General features: G+C 41.2%; 1 protein-coding gene across 1 annotated transcript in view; it reads right to left on the bottom strand.

The window, feature by feature from the left end:
- Nucleotides 1-17,412, bottom strand: part of FAM171B (family with sequence similarity 171 member B) — a 403,258-nt gene that overhangs the window by 43,302 nt on the left and 342,544 nt on the right. The window contains exons 6-7 of the mRNA XM_053712851.1: nucleotides 1,253-1,369; nucleotides 868-991 (exon numbers count right to left, since the gene is read on the bottom strand). Of these exons, the coding sequence (XP_053568826.1) occupies nucleotides 868-991; nucleotides 1,253-1,369 (241 nt within the window). The remainder of the gene's footprint in view (nucleotides 1-867; nucleotides 992-1,252; nucleotides 1,370-17,412) is intronic.

Raw genomic sequence — 17,412 nt, forward strand, 5'->3', positions numbered from 1 at the left:
GAGGGATTTAAGCCTTTGGCTGGGGTGTCTTTGCCTCCTCCTGGTGGTCAGGTTCTGTATTTCCCAAAAGTAATGAATGCAGCTGTGGATTCTTCCCTTTTAAGAAGAAAAAGTCAATGATAATGATAGGGGAAAGCTTTTAACATCAGCTGCCCTTTTATCACAGGTAATGTCCAAACTCAGCTGCAAAACGTACTATTTTTTAAGTGTTCATGAAGTTTAACTTACATAGCCTGAATTCCCCTTTTTGCAATCTGAAAATTACAAAAATGCAAAGGTGTGTGAGTGGTGACATCACATGCATATAATCCATACGGCTTGCATTTCTGAGATACTGTTACAAGTCAATGGTTAATACTTATTGTACAAACATTTGCATGTTGCATCCAGAAGTAATCATGTTAAATACTGTGGATGCATAAAGCCATTTTAAAATGGTAGTGGATTTTGTGGGTTTGTTTATTTCTTTGCTATATACTTTCCATATTAAGTCTAATACATACAATTAAATGATTACATTTACATATACACACATACAAATAAACAAACACATATACACCTTTGACCCTTCCCACCATCTCTTGTCTTATACCTTTTTATCCCTATATCACTTTTTCAACACCTCAAACCAGATTGAGTAGCAGCACAAAGTGTATATAAGATCTGCTCTACTATTGCTTTGTGCTTGCTATTAAATGTACAATGAGCAGTAAATATGTAATAGTCATTTCAAAATGCTTTGGTTAAACAGTTTAATCAACAACTTGTAATACTAAATTAATTGATACTAATTGCACAAGGCTGAGGACAATCAGTATCGCTTGTTATCTGGCCCAAAATTTGTAAGACATTAACCATTGCACTTACCTGCATATACATAGCAAAACTGCAATTAAGCCAATAACGATCAGCACATTACCACCTAGTATTGCAGTGAGAAGCAATGTATGATATGTTGACAAATCTTTAGACAAAAAATTCTGAAGCCAACCTGAAAAAAAAAACCACATCAAAGTTATTCATTGAAACAGCAAAACAGCAGTTAATAAAAAGTAGAACAAACGCTTCATAAAGTAAATTTAAATATCAGAGAATTAAGTTAAATTTAATTTTGTGTAAAAAAATAGATTTACTTTAATTGTATAAGACTTGAGCATTTTAAAATTCCGGATAATACATTTTCAAAAATGAAAACAAAACACACACACAATCGTTCACATTTAAAATTATACAAATGATAAAATCAATATACCTCCACTTCCAGGTAATGGAGCAGCAATCCAGTAACCAAGGTGTGGGGCTTCATATGTCCACATCAAAAGATTATTTTCCTTTTTAACTACACCTATGCCTCGGTTTACCCACGCACCTTTAGATGATAAAACATTATACAAATGAATTTCCTTTTTCAGATATAAGTTATGGTGACAAAAAAGGCTAGGGAAACCCCCATGTCATAAATAAAATTATACATAATAAATCACAGTGTAACACATCTGTATCCAAACAAGTCAGATTACTTTTATACACAGAAAACCTCAAAAATATGAAGTAGCAGGATGATTCTGGTTTATAGATATACAAATGAGGTTCACAGAGCATTACCTTTTTGGTCATCAACAGAAGAATACATTGGGGAAGAGGTACAGATGGGAGACAAAGGGAGGGAGTAAAATGTTGGGTTTTCAGGAAGAGTAATAGAGGGGGTGCTAGTTCAGGAAGACATAATATTAAAGATGGGAGGAGTGTCAGGTGGCTCCTTACATCTTGGTGAAACAGAAATAGAGGAAGTTAATGCTAAAGGCCCAAGGCCTGGAACTTCTAGATCTCCAAACAACAGATCCAAAGTCAGGGTTGTATACAACCCATAAGTTCCATGACAGGCATCCAAATTTAACTACTCAAATGACCACTAAATACAGTAGAATTGCATTAGCACTTAGAATATTTTCTGGTAACTTTCAAACTTAATTCAATTTTCCCTTCCCCTGTATCATGTGACAGTCATGAGTCAATCACAAAATGCATATATGTATGTACTGTGAAGTTTTGCACATGCTCAGTAGGAGCTGGTACCTCAAAAAGCGTGCATATAAAATATGTGCATGTTTTGATAATGGAAGTATGTTGGAAAGTTTTTTTTTAAAATTGCATGCTTTATTTGAATCATGAAACCTTACTTATTTACTTTAGTGGCCCTTTAACTGTCACATTTCCATAATCTGATTTTTCCATAGAATGGAAGGCTGACAGCATGCTGTCCTTCTAGAACCTGCAACTTTACTGCTTCCAGTGATTGACTTAAACTTATTTTATTAAGAGGCTGATTTTGTATGTTATTACCAGGGGCATACTGGAACTGCACTCATAAGTGATAGAAACACTCAAGATCCACCTGATAGGTACATCCTAGTGGCAGCGCACAAAAAAACATAAATTTTGACTTACCAAATAATTTCCTTTCCTTGCATTCCTTACTTGTGGGAAATACTGAACCCGGCCACCAGTTGGAGGCAAAGGCACCCCAAAGGAATAAAAATACCTCCCCCACTTCCTCATAACCCCAATCATTCTGCGGAGGGAACAAGGAACAGTAGGAGAAATATCAGGGTGAAAAATGTGCCAGAAGAATAAATTTAAATTTAGTGCCGCCCATCTGAGAACACGGGCAGGAGCTGTGGACTCTTCCCATACAGAAGGAAAGGAAATGATCTGGTAAGTCATAATTTATGTTTTCCTTCTTAATATGGGAAGAGTCCACAGCTGCTTTCCTTACTTGTGGGAAACATATACCCAAGCTCTAGAGTACACGGAATGCTAACGGGAGGGAAAAAAGAGATGCGGAACCTAATCAGAGGGCACCACAGCCTGCAAAACCTTTCTCCAGAAGGCTGCTTCAGCAGAAGCAAAAACATCAAACTTGTAAAATTTGGAAAAAGTATGTAAGGAGGACCAGGTAGCCACCTTACAAATCTGATCCATAAAGGAATAATTTTTGAAGGCGCAAGAGGAAACCACTGCTCTCGTAGAATGAGCCGTAAACCTCAGAGGAGGCTTATGTCCCGCTGACTCAATGCTAAATGGATGACACTCCTCAGCCAAAAAGATAAGGAAGTCGAAGAGGCCCTCTGACCCCTATGCTTCCCGGAAGAGAACAGTGAAAGAAGTTTGTCTAAATTCCATCGTGGCCTGAAGATAGAACTTCAAGGCACAAACCACAATTACGTTTTTCTTCAACAAAGAAGGATTAGCACATAAGAAAGGAACCACAATCTCTCGATTGATGTTGCGAATTGACACAACATTAGGAAGAAAACCTAACTTGGTTTGTAGTCTGATATATACCGCAAATTGTTGCACAAGAAATAAACATCCAGTTGCAAATTTAGTTAATTTTTGCATATTTTATTTATTTTTTTATAGTAATACAATCGATGGTTTATTTGTATCTCACATTGTTTGATGTTATCTTTTTTAATACGTTACTAACAACAGCTGATTCCTTGCTGAAACACACCCACTCGGAGTCATATATCAACCTATAAGGTGAAACAACAGGATATTTAAACTCTGATTTGATTGAAATGAGCATCTTGATAAAGGCCTACAGGGCTGAAACGCGTAGACTTGCTCATTCCTACCTGACTTTTTGACAAAATTGTGATAGTAGGTGAGGTGCATCGAGCCACTTAATATTCTCAAAGTGGTATCCATATGCGTAATTCCTTACCCAGGATCTATTCACTTAACATTTGTCTAAAGATAGTTTAAACTAAAGCATTGCCAGTTTCGGACCACACACAATTCACATTTGTGATTTGGAATCTGACCTTCAACACAGGAACAGGTAGTAGGACCTAGAGGTGCAGCCAGAACTTGTATCGTAGCTGCCAGCAAACACCTCGGTCCCAGTATCTACCTGTGATACATCTTTAACATTGGAAGCTGTCTTTCCCAGTCTACAAACTGTTACCTCCTAGCTGCTTACATTTGGTCCGATAAACGCTAGTGAGATACTCCTGCCTGCTGAGGCCACTTCATCTGGAGTCACAGTAACACCATAAACATTAACACGGAGGATAAACATTTAACCCGTGGTTATTACTGTGAGCAAAGATACTGACATTTGCTTAAATAAGCATCGATCACTAATGTACTGTAGCACATTATCATCAGCTTGACGTTTTTATCCTTGTTTTTATCGATTTCTACATGTTATTCAATATATTGTTTAATCAACTGTACCATATTGTCTAATTAACTGTACTAGATGCCGGCATCCTACTAGTATATTGTATATATTACTGATATTATTCTTATTTGCATATATAAAAATTGTTTTTATTATATCCATCGATATCAACTTATATTTTTATTCCCACAATACCACTGTTACATATATTTGTCTACACAGTTATTATAAATAGTTCTACATCTGTACTCCCTTTTTCTTCTTAGATACATATCACTGAGTTGGCAACATTTGTTGCTTGTTAGCACTGATCACTTAGAAATACTTTTCTTCTCAGGTGAGTTGCACATACACACATATATATTTTCTTAGTATTCTCTATGCTTTGTTAGCGCTATCCCTCACTTATTTGTTTGGTTTTTAGAACAGCCTTATCAGCATGGAAAGCCAGATAAGGAGGGACGCAGTGCGCAGAAGCAATAGTCAGTAGAAAAGGAACCTTCCAAGACAACAATTTATTGTCTACTTCATGCATAGGCTCCAACGGAAGCCCGTTGTAAAACCTTAGGAACAAGATTTAAACTCCAAAGAGGAGCATAAGATCTAAACACAGGTCTGATCCTAGCAGAACCTTAACAAAAGACTGCACATCTGGAGACTCAGCGAACCTCTTGTGCAGTAACACAGACAGGGACGAAATCTGTCCCGTCAGGGGACTTGCAGAAAAGCCCTTCTCCAATTCAACCTGGAGAACAGAATAAGTAGGTCCTCCACACCTTATGATAGATGCGATAAGCAACCAGCTTATGAGCTTGAATGAGAGTACAAATAACCCTCTCTTGGCTAGGACTAAGCGCTCAATCTCCACGCAGTCAGCCTCAGAGGATCTAGACATTGACGAACAAAGAGACCTTGGTCAGCAGGTCCCTGCGACAAGGTAACTTCCACAGTGGAGATGATGATATCCCCACTAGATCCGCAAACCATATCCTTCGCGGCAAACATGGAGCAATCAGTATCACTGACGCCTGCTTGATTTGAGCCACTACACTAGGAAGTAGTGGTAACGGCCGGAAAGATAAATTAGATTAAACCTCCAAGGCACCGCTAATGCATCAGTTAGGTCTGCCTGAGGATCCCTGTACCTCGACCCATATCTGGGTAGCTTGGTATTGAGACTTCATAAGAACTTCTTCTTTCAAATCTCTGCAACACCCAGGATGGAGAGACCATTCCCTCGGATGAAAGGATTGTCTGCTGAGGAAAGCCGCTTCCCAGTTGTCCACACCCGGAATGTGGATCGCTGACAGCGAACAAATGTGGGTCTCAGCCCACTCCAGAATCCAAGATACTTCCCTCATAGCTAGGGAGTTTCTCGTTCCCCCCTGATGGTTGATGTAAGCCACCAATGTTATATTGTCTGATTGGAATCCGATCCGGGACAGTCCAAAGGCCATGTGCCTTCCTGGCACCCCAAACAGCTCCCCATCCTGACATACTCGCAACCATAGTCACAATCAACCAGGATGGTCTTAAGACGGACGTCCCTCGGGACAAGTGATCTGGACAAAACACCAAGAGAGCGATTCTCTCAATCGGATGTCCAGAGAAATCTGTTGAGACAGATCCGAATGATCGCCGTTCCACTGCTTCAGCATGCACAGTTGCAACAGTCTGAGGTGAAACTTGGCAAAGGAAAAGATGTCCATGCTGGACACCATGAGACTAATCCCCTACATACCCCGAGCCACAGATGGCCTTAAGGAGGTCTGGAAGGCAAGACAATGTTGAAGCTAGCTTGCAACATCTCTGGTCCGTTAGAATATTCTCATTCCAATATAGTACCCGTGAATCTACCCTAGTACTTGATACAAGAGAACTCTCTCTATTTATCTTCCATCCATGGGAATCGAAGAAGACAGAGGAGAGATTCCGAATGGTACTCTCCTCGAAAAAAATTCTTGGAGCAGTAGCTAGACCAAACATAAGTGCAATTAACTGGAAGTGCTGGTCCAGAAACGCAAATCCTTAGGAATTGGAAGTGGTCCTTGAGGATTGGTACGTGAAGGGAGCATCAATCAGGTCTATCGTGGTCATGAACTGCCCTTCTCGAACGAGGGGAAGAAAATACCTTATTGTCTCCATTTTGAACAAGGAAGACATTTAAAACTTGTTTAAGCACTTTAGGTCCAGAATTGGATGGAAAGTTCCCTCCTTCTTCGGGACCACGAAAAGGTTAGAATAGTATCCCAAACCAGCGATAGGCACCGGGACAATAACTCCTAAGAGGACAGATCCCGTACTCACCCCAGAAAGGCTTTCCTCCTTTCTGGTCAGGAAGACAAGAGAGAGAGGAGGATCTGCCCTTGGATGGCTGAGACTTGAAACCTATCTTGTAACCCTGAGCTATGACCTCCAGGACCCATGGATTCTGCACGTCCCTGAACCAAGTGACTGAAAGAGCGACAGACTGCCCCCTACACGATCCAGAAGAGGAATGGGGACTGCCCAATTATGCCGACTTAGACTCGGTGGGCTTCTTGCTCTGCTTGGATTTATCCCAGGACTGAGTCGGCTCCCAAGAGTTCTTGTTTTGCTCTGGCCTAGCGGAGGACTGCTGACATGGACTTTATCAGAAAGAAAATTGTCCCCTAGACTACTTCATATTCTCTTGCAGTAGGAGGGCACCCTTGCCCCCTGTGACCATGGAGATAATTGAGTCCAGGCTAAACAAAATCATTCCCTTAAAAGGAAAGGGAAAGAAGTCTAGACATAGAAGTCATATCCGCAGGCCATGACTTCAGCCAGAGCCCGATGGGTCTGAACAGAAAAAGCTGAAGCCGTAGTATTCAGGCGAATAATCTGCTTATCAGCATCACCGATAAAAGAATTAGCAACCCTCAAGGCCTTGATTCTTTTCTGAATAACATCAAGGGGACCCTCCCCCTCGATGAAATCCCGTAAGGAATTGTACCAGTAGGTAGCAGCTCCAGCAACCGCGGCAACGGCTGCCGGCGGTTGAAACAAATATCCCGTATCTTGAAACATATTTTTTCCATGGGCTCTTTAAACAAAGAGCTATCCTCAAGCGGGATAGTAGAACGTTAGCAAGGGTGAAGATAGCACCATCACTTTTTAGCGACGGAACCTCACAACTCCATTGAGATTCCAGGACTGGGAACAAACTATTAAAGGGAGAAGAGGGGAAAAAGGAATCCAACCCTGTCCCAATCCTTCTCAATAATGTTCGTCATCTAACAGGAGCAGGGAAGGATAAGGTACCACCCTGTCCTTAAACTCTATCCAATTTAGTAACGTCTGGTGAAAAAAAGGCCCCCTCCAGATGGAGGATTAGCAATGCTACGGAAAACTGCATGTGCAGAGGGATAAGAATGTAGGGTACACACCTCACTGGACGACAGCTCCTCAGAGGTGGACGGCTCAGTGGTATCAAACATGTTTGATATTACCACATTATCAAGGCATATGGAACATAATTGAGAGGGCGGATCTAAGGCCTCCTCACAATATAAGCAGGAATTACTTTTTAGGAATAGAGGGAGTACCCTCTAAAGTAACAGAATCCTCCATCGCTAATGCAATAACCAGAGAACTATAGAAATAAAACAATCTTAATTTAATCAAAAACACGGCACCTTTATCCCTCAATGGCTGGGGCACTCACCACCTCCAATGACCCAGACAATACAGAGATTTATGACTCCTCTCTGATAGACACCCAGTCAGGAAACAATCACATGGTGCACAATGCAGGACCGCCCCTGCTATAAGAAAAAGCGTGCCAAGCTTGTAAGCTGCACAGCTCTCAAAGTGAAAGTAAAACCTGTATATTCCATAACAGTCTATGAGCCCATAACATCTCACACATAAAAGCCTCATAAAATCAAATAAACATATAAGATTATTCCCCACTGTTCAATAATCCCCCTCAGGAGACATTAACCATTGATTCTATACAGATAAAAGGAGCCACACTGTGACCCTGTCTTCTTGCGTTATCATACATGTATAAAATATGAAACGATCTTACCAGAATCTATGCCGTGGAACAGTAACACGGTCCTTCAAGTGTGACAGATTGTAGCAGCGTTTCTGACATGGACTTGAGTGTAGAAAGCAGGGAGCGAAACTAGTCAACGCTGATTGCTTATGGAGCTGTTAATATGAGTTGGGATGGTTTCGCAGAAAGACTCTCCCTGCATCTCCGGACTCTAACTTTCATCCATGCTCTCACTGAGAGGCTGACAGAACTACTTAAAACTCCAGTCCCGGGGGCGGAGCTTGGCCGCGCTGGAAGATGGCCACCTAATCTTTTAGCTCCTAGGCCCTATCTGTTAGAACCCAGCAAAGAAGCTACGGGGCCTGACCAAAAAAAACCATAAACAGGTTTATAAGTAATCCGGTATCACAGGAACATAAGAAGTAGCAGGGTGCTGCACGCAATCAACAGCAACTGAAAGCGGAGAAATAATCACATAAAGGCCCTGCATATATACGAGAGCCAGCTACGAGTCTCAGGCATTAAGGGGGGCTGAGTAAAGCCCAAGGCAGTGAGTCAAGCAGCACTCTGAGAACTGGGGACAAAGGCATTGATCGCCCACCTGACAGGGGAACGCTAAAAATACAAGCGGAGGAGGAAACAGACATCAGACTGCGCAGAGGCTCTTAATGGAGCAGGTAAAGCTCCGGAACAAAAGTGCACTCTTCCCTTGCCACTGGCCTTCATTACTCACACGTGGGCGTTAAATCCATTTAACATAAACCCTTAACAGCTCCGGTAGCATTCCTCACGGACTGTGGAACAGTAAGACCAGACAGCCCCATAATACATATACAAACGGCAAGGATAAACTACTGCAGGGATTTTAAACCTCCAAGTGACATTTATATTTTGCTATATCCCGAATTTGCATTTAACCCTAAACACAAGGGCATAAGGATATTTTTTTTATTCACTCTTGTTAGTGGGATAGACCTTTTAAGTGATTCAGCAAAAGTTACAATAAGGTAGGAGTTCAGGGATGTTTGTTGATTTCTGGGGTCCCAGGCAGTGAGGGGGAGTATCACACAAAAAACAGAATTTATGTTTACCTGATAAATTACTTTCTCCAACGGTGTGTCCGGTCCACGGCGTCATCCTTACTTGTGGGATATTCTCTTCCCCAACAGGAAATGGCAAAGAGCCCAGCAAAGCTGGTCACATGATCCCTCCTAGGCTCCGCCTTCCCCAGTCATTCGACCGACGTAAAGGAGGAATATTTGCATAGGAGAAATCATATGATACCGTGGTGACTGTAGTTAAAGAAAATAAATTATCAGACCTGATTAAAAAACCAGGGCGGGCCGTGGACCGGACACACCGTTGGAGAAAGTAATTTATCAGGTAAACATAAATTCTGTTTTCTCCAACATTGGTGTGTCCGGTCCACGGCGTCATCCTTACTTGTGGGAACCAATACCAAAGCTTTAGGACACGGATGAAGGGAGGGAGCAAATCAGGTCACCTAGATGGAAGGCACCACGGCTTGCAAAACCTTTCTCCCAAAAATAGCCTCAGAAGAAGCAAAAGTATCAAATTTGTAAAATTTAGTAAAAGTGTGCAGTGAAGACCAAGTCGCTGCCTTACATATCTGATCAACAGAAGCCTCGTTCTTGAAGGCCCATGTGGAAGCCACAGCCCTAGTGGAATGAGCTGTGATTCTTTCAGGAGGCTGCCGTCCGGCAGTCTCGTAAGCCAATCTGATGATGCTTTTAATCCAAAAAGAGAGAGAGGTAGAAGTTGCTTTTTGACCTCTCCTTTTACCAGAATAAACAACAAACAAGGAAGATGTTTGTCTAAAATCCTTTGTAGCATCTAAATAGAATTTTAGAGCACGAACTACATCCAAATTGTGCAACAAACGTTCCTTCTTTGAAACTGGATTCGGACACAAAGAAGGCACGACTATCTCCTGGTTAATGTTTTTGTTAGAAACAACTTTCGGAAGAAAACCAGGTTTAGTACGCAAAACCACCTTATCTGCATGGTCAGATCCGGTCCCGGATCGGGGGCCAACATCTCATGCTGTCTTGGTAGCAGTGGCAGGTTTCTTGGCCTGCTTACCTTTGTTCCAGCCTTGCATTGGCCTCCAGGCTGGCTTGGCTTGAGAAGTATTACCCTCTTGCTTAGAGGACGTAGCACTTGGGGCTGGTCCGTTTCTGCGAAAGGGACGAAAATTAGGTTTATTTTTGGCCTTGAAAGACCTATCCTGAGGAAGGGCGTGGCCCTTGCCCCCAGTGATATCAGAAATAATCTCTTTCAAGTCAGGGCCAAACAGCGTTTTCCCCTTGAAAGGAATGTTAAGCAATTTGTTCTTGGAAGACGCATCCGCTGACCAAGATTTTAGCCAAAGCGCTCTGCGCGCCACAATAGCAAACCCAGAATTTTTCGCCGCTAATCTAGCCAATTGCAAAGTGGCGTCTAGGGTGAAAGAGTTAGCCAATTTGAGAGCATGAATTCTGTCCAAAATCTCCTCATAAGAAGAATCTTTATTGAGCGCCTTTTCTAGTTCATCGAACCAGAAACACGCTGCTGTAGTGACAGGAACAATGCATGAAATTGGTTGTAGAAGGTAACCTTGCTGAACAAACATCTTTTTAAGCAAACCCTCTAATTTTTTATCCATAGGATCTTTGAAGGCACAACTATCTTCTATGGGTATAGTGGTGCGTTTGTTTAGAGTAGAAACCGCCCCCTCGACCTTGGGGACTGTCTGCCATAAGTCCTTTCTGGGGTCGACCATAGGAAACAATTTCTTAAATATAGGGGGAGGGACGAAAGGTATGCCGGGCCTTTCCCATTCTTTATTTACAATGTCCGCCACCCGCTTGGGTATAGGAAAAGCTTCGGGGGGCCCCGGGACCTCTAGGAACTTGTCCATTCTACATAATTTCTCTGGAATGACCAAATTCTCACAATCATCCAGAGTAGATAACACCTCCTTAAGCAGAGCGCGGAGATGTTCCAATTTAAATTTAAATGTAATCACATCAGGTTCAGCTTGTTGAGAAATTTTCCCTGAATCTGAAATTTCTCCCTCAGACAAAACCTCCCTGGCCCCCTCAGACTGGTGTAGGGGCACTTCAGAACCAATATCATCAGCGTCCTCATGCTCTTCAGTATTTTCTAAAACAGAGCAGTCGCGCTTTCGCTGATAAGTGGGCATTTTGGCTAAAATGTTTTTGATAGAATTATCCATTACAGCCGTTAATTGTTGCATAGTAAGGAGTATTGGCGCACTAGATGTACTAGGGGCCTCCTGTGTGGGCAAGACTGGTGTAGACGAAGGAGGGGATGATGCAGTACCATGCTTACTCCCCTCACTTGAGGAATCATCTTGGGCATCATTTTCTCTAAATTTTGTGTCACATAAATCACATCTATTTAAATGAGAAGGAACCTTGGCTTCCCCACATACAGAACACAGTCTATCTGGTAGTTCAGACATGTTAAACAGGCATAAACTTGATAACAAAGTACAAAAAACGTTTTAAAATAAAACCGTTACTGTCACTTTAAATTTTAAACTGAACACACTTTATTACTGCAAATGTGAAAAAGTATGAAGGAATTGTTCAAAATTCACCAAAATTTCACCACATTGTCTTAAAGCCTTAAAAGTATTGCACACCAAATTTGAAAGCTTTAACCCTTAAAATAACGGAACCGGAGCCGTTTTTATATTTAACCCCTTTACAGTCCCTGGTATCTGCTTTGCTGAGACCCAACCAAGCCCAAAGGGGAATACGATACCAAATGACGCCTTCAGAAAGTCTTTTCTATGTATCAGAGCTCCTCACACATGCATCTGCATGTCATGCTTCCCAAAAACAAGTGCGCAATAGAGGCGCGAAAATGAGGCTCTGCCTATGATTAGGGAAAGCCCCTAGAGAATAAGGTGTCCAATACAGTGCCTGCCGGTTATTTTACATAATTCCCAAGAATAAAATAATTCCTCAAAGCTATGAAGTATAAAATATGCTTATATATCAATCGTTTTAGCCCAGAAAATGTCTACAGTCTTAAAAGCCCATGTGAAGCCATTTTTTTCTTTATGTAATAAAAATGGCTTACCGGATCCCATGGGGAAAATGACAGCTTCCAGCATTACATCGTCTTGTTAGAAATGTGTCATACCTCAAGCAGCAAAAGTCTGCTCACTGTTTCCCCCAACTGAAGTTAATTCCTCTCAACAGTCCTGTGTGGAAACAGCCATCGATTTTAGTAACGGTTGCTAAAATCATTTTCCTCTTACAAACAGAAATCTTCATCTCTTTTCTGTTTCAGAGTAAATAGTACATACCAGCACTATTTTAAAATAACAAACTCTTGATTGAATAATAAAAACTACAGTTAAACACCAAAAAACTCTAAGCCATCTCCGTGGAGATGTTGCCTGTACAACGGCAAAGAGAATGACTGGGGAAGGCGGAGCCTAGGAGGGATCATGTGACCAGCTTTGCTGGGCTCTTTGCCATTTCCTGTTGGGGAAGAGAATATCCCACAAGTAAGGATGACGCCGTGGACCGGACACACCTATGTTGGAGAAAGCCAGGTTTACTCTCCTGAGTTATTACTAAGCAGTTGCACCTCATTCAAACTAATATAAAGGACATTCATTAATAAAGCCTCACGCCTGCCTTATTGGATTACAGGAATTAGTTTTAAGAAAAAGAGGATACATAGCGCTATAGTGCTATCCACGTGGTCATGCCTAGCCGCAGAACCCATAAAAGCCACAGCAACATTAAAATGATGCAGCAATACTTAAAACAGCAGGAAACCGTCAGCACACTGCACAAAGAAGACAATCCTACTAATGATCCTACAACAGACCCTCAGGTCTCTAGTAATGCAGCCATAACCAAAGAAGATTTACAAACCTTATGTACTAAAGATGACATCAAATAAATTATGGGAGAGGTTAAGAGCTGGTACGGGGTAATGAAAAAAGATTTAAACAAAGTCAATAACAAAATCTCAACGCTAGAGGAATACCACATTACCGCCTGCAACGACATACAGCACTTATCAAAGATGGCATATGACCAGAAAGAGACCATCCAACATCTTCTAGACAAAGTCGAAGATTTAGACAATAGAGGGCGAAGAAACAACCTAAGGATACGTGGCATTCCAGAAACAATACAACCTGCAGCACTGGAGGGCTGCCTTCAAGACCTATTTAGAAAAATTAAAGGATCTAATACCTCACCAGAGATAACAATCGAAAGGGCACATAGAGCCCTGAGGGCAAAGCCCCCACCGAAGGCTCTGCAGAGGGTTGTCATAGTGAAATTGCTAAACCATAAAGATAGAGAGGAGATTCTTAGGCATGCACGACAGAAACAAAAGATAACTCATGCAAGTAACAACATACAAGTATTCGGAGACCTCAGCCCGACAACGCTACAAAAAAGAAGAGAATTACAGTTTATAACATCCAAGTTGAGAGAGCAAAATATATCCTATCGCTGGGGTTTTCCAGTTTGTATTTTTGCCTCTAAGGGGGACACCACAGCTACCTACAGAAGCATAGATGACCTACAAGGTTTATGTGAAGCACTGAAGATAAACATACCACTCCCAGAAAATGGCCAAAGACACTTTAGGGAGCGACGCAACATGAATAGACTTGCAGATAACAACCCTCAATTACCTGGCCAGAGTTCGTCTCCATCATCATCTAAAACTCAAGCATTGGACATAAACCCGGCTTAACAGTCGGAAGCACTCAAAGTACCTGTAAAAACTTTTGAGAGGCCACTGTAGCTACAGGTCGTATATCAAAGTATTGTTTATACATTACTCCTTTCATTAGATTGGGTTCTAAAGATAGGGATAATACCCTACTGTTTATTAATCTTGTAAACAATTTTTGTTGAACTTTATTTAACTTAGACAATCTGTATTGATTTGCAGTTTAGTCAGATAGCTTTGCATACTACCGTTGTAGACTTTGTTGAGTAGATTTAGCAAATCAACCAAAACACAGTGAGACTTGATCAGCCTACACTGTCTTTTTATATAATAAATCATATAGGAAAGATAGGGATAGTCTATCTTAATTGTCTTAAGTTATACCTGTAACAAAAATTGTTAACGGTGACTGTTTGATTGTGTTGAAACATTTTACTTGTTCCTTACTTATTTTGTACTTTAGGTCACACTGACCACCAGGACTTTCAGATACAGTATCTAGGAAGGCGCACCCCACCTCATTAGGCATAAGGGATTGCTTAACCCACTGACTGCTCACACCTGACCCACTAAAGATTACACCCTTGACGGTCGAAGCACGTAGGCAAACCCACCTCACGGACAGTGGGACTTGTACCCATCCCCAACTAAAAGCAACGGGTACGACAACCCCTGCAATAGCCAAGATGCCACCACATACTTACACACTCACTCTAACCACAATAAATATAAAGGGAATAAACAGTCCTGAGAAAAGATCCATGGTGTTTAAAGACTTACACCGAGCCACAAGTGATTTCTTGCTCCTACAGGAAACTCATTTCAAAAAGGGAAGGGAGCCCAAACTGCTCAACCACAAATACCAAACCGCATACTTAGCATCAGGGCCCTCCAAATCGGATGGGGTGGGAATACTTATCAAAAACTCTGTCCACTTTCAGGCGACAAACATTGTGAAAGATAAAAATGGCAGATACATCATCTTAACAGGCCTCTTATATAATAGGCCAATTACCTTGGCGAATATTTACTTACCCAATATGGAGCAGCACATCCTTTTCAAAACAATATACCAAAAGCTACTGGAACTCTCCAAGGGCACCTTGTTTCTGGGTGGGGATTTCAACCTCTTGTTAGATGCGAGGGTGGACACTTCTACAGGCCACACACACACACCTAAACGGATAATAAAGTCAGTCACAAATCAGATAACTCAGCTGACCCTCCACAAAATCTGGAGAACTCTTAACCCGGAGTCCAGAGACTATACCTTCTATTCCCACCCCTATAAAATATACAAGAATTGACTACCTTTTACAGACCAGATAGGGCTCTCAATGATAACTGACTCCACTATACTACCCATCACATGGTCAGACCATGCCCCGGTGCAGTGTACTATAGACTGGCTAGCCATACCACATTGACCATTTATATGGAGACTAGACGAGTATATGCTCGAGAATACCCTGATACATCAGGACATAGAAAAAACACTAGGACACTATTTTACAGAAAACACCACGGATAACGTAGCACATACGATAGTGTGGGAAGCACATAAATGTGTGGTGAGGCAGTAATTTTTGGCACACAAGGTAATTTTTGGCTCAGGAAAAAAGAAACAGTAGGCAATTCTTAAATTCTACATTGGCACAGATAGGCTACTGGGAAAAAAACACAAACTAGAGCCACGCTCCACCAAAATATTTAAAGCACTGACACAGACCAGGCTACTATTAAAAGAACACCTAACAAAAAAATACCAGAAGAAGACAGCCCCCTCACTAGCAAGAGCACTCAAAAGACGACAGCTGGCCACACATATCCACAAGATTACTGACCACCAGGGAAAATCACACAACAACAGCAACCAAATAGCAGAAACCTTCCGACACTATTATGCCACCCTCTACAACATTAAAAACACCACCACGACATTGGACATAGACAAATTCCTTTCACACATAGAGCTCCCAACATTAGAAGAGAGAGAGGTAGAATACTTGGAAAAAACTATTTCACTAGAGGAAATCACGGCCGCAATTAAGAGTATGCCTAATGGCAAAAGCCCAGGGCCAGATGGCCTTGGTATTAGATATTACAAAAAATTTGCAAACTCCCTGATAACCCCACTGGCAGAAGTATTTAACAACTTATTAGATACAAACAGCCTCCCTAGAAACATGCTAGAGGCACACATACTAAAGGCACTCCCAAAATCGGGGGTAAAAACTGATAGACCAGAAAATTTCCGCCCCATTTTCCTGCTAAATTCAGATATAAAAATATTGGTCAAAGTCCTAGCCCCTATAATTAACAGATTTATGCCTAAACTCACGGACCAAGTGGGATTTGTCCCAGACCGAGAGGCTAGGGACAACACCCTGAAAGCTATGTTTCAATATGAGAAAAATATATTTGCCTTACTCATAGGTTCATTGGATTTAATAGATATTTGGAGATGGAAGCACCAAGAGGAATCTTCACATCTAATTTGAAGACACACAACACACTTCAAGAACAGATTTATCTCTAATCCCTTAATAACTAAAGCTGAGCAAACCAAAATCTTAAATGCACCTATTTATAATTTTTTTCTTTATCCAATTTATATTATTATTATTATAAGAATTATGAAACTTTTAAAAACTACCCAAGTTCTAAATGGAAAGATTATGCTACAAATAATATTATAAATAAAGACTAATCTGTTCCATTAAGCAGAAATTATATCATTCAAGAAAGCAGGTAGATTTCACAGACATGGTAACTGAACAGGCAAATGATTGGTATCTCAAGCCAAATCACAAAAAATAACTATTTTATATCGGCTATTAATGTTGAGGATGCAGAATCTATATTAAAAGCTTTTGCTTCTTATAATGAAAAGTAATATTCCTCAGATTTAACAATAGATTCAAAACAAAATAACATTGTCAGAGATTACAAGTGGAGCACAACTAATAGTGCAGGGTGCGCTATGCACATAATGACCCTGCACTTTCAATGCGCCCTGTATTTTCAATGTATAGTGCGGCCTTGCTAAACATCACAAGTGGTGAGTTATGTGTTGGGCTCGAGTAGAACACATAATAGCTCTACAAAAGTGAGACTGGAGACCTGAGGCAAAGTTTTAAGACTAAAATGAAAGTATTAAAAAAAAAACCTCAAAGTTGGGGAACATTGTTGGAGAAGAACGAAGAAAGATTTCTTCCAGACACAACCTTGTATGTTGCTTGATTCATGTATCCTACACAAAGATAAATCTGCCATATTCCAGGTCATCTTCTCTGATGAGTCCAATTTTCAGCTTTGAAAACACCTAACACCTGGCCATCTAATGGTTAGATGAAGACCTTGAGAGGCCTAAAAGCCAGTGTCTTGCATCCACTGTGAGATTTGGTGGAGGATCGTGATGGTCTGGGGATGCTTCAGGAAGGTTAGAATCGGGCAGATT

This window comes from Bombina bombina, chromosome 1 (assembly GCF_027579735.1).
Source record: "Bombina bombina isolate aBomBom1 chromosome 1, aBomBom1.pri, whole genome shotgun sequence".
In the NCBI taxonomy this organism is placed as follows: Eukaryota; Metazoa; Chordata; class Amphibia; order Anura; family Bombinatoridae; genus Bombina; species Bombina bombina.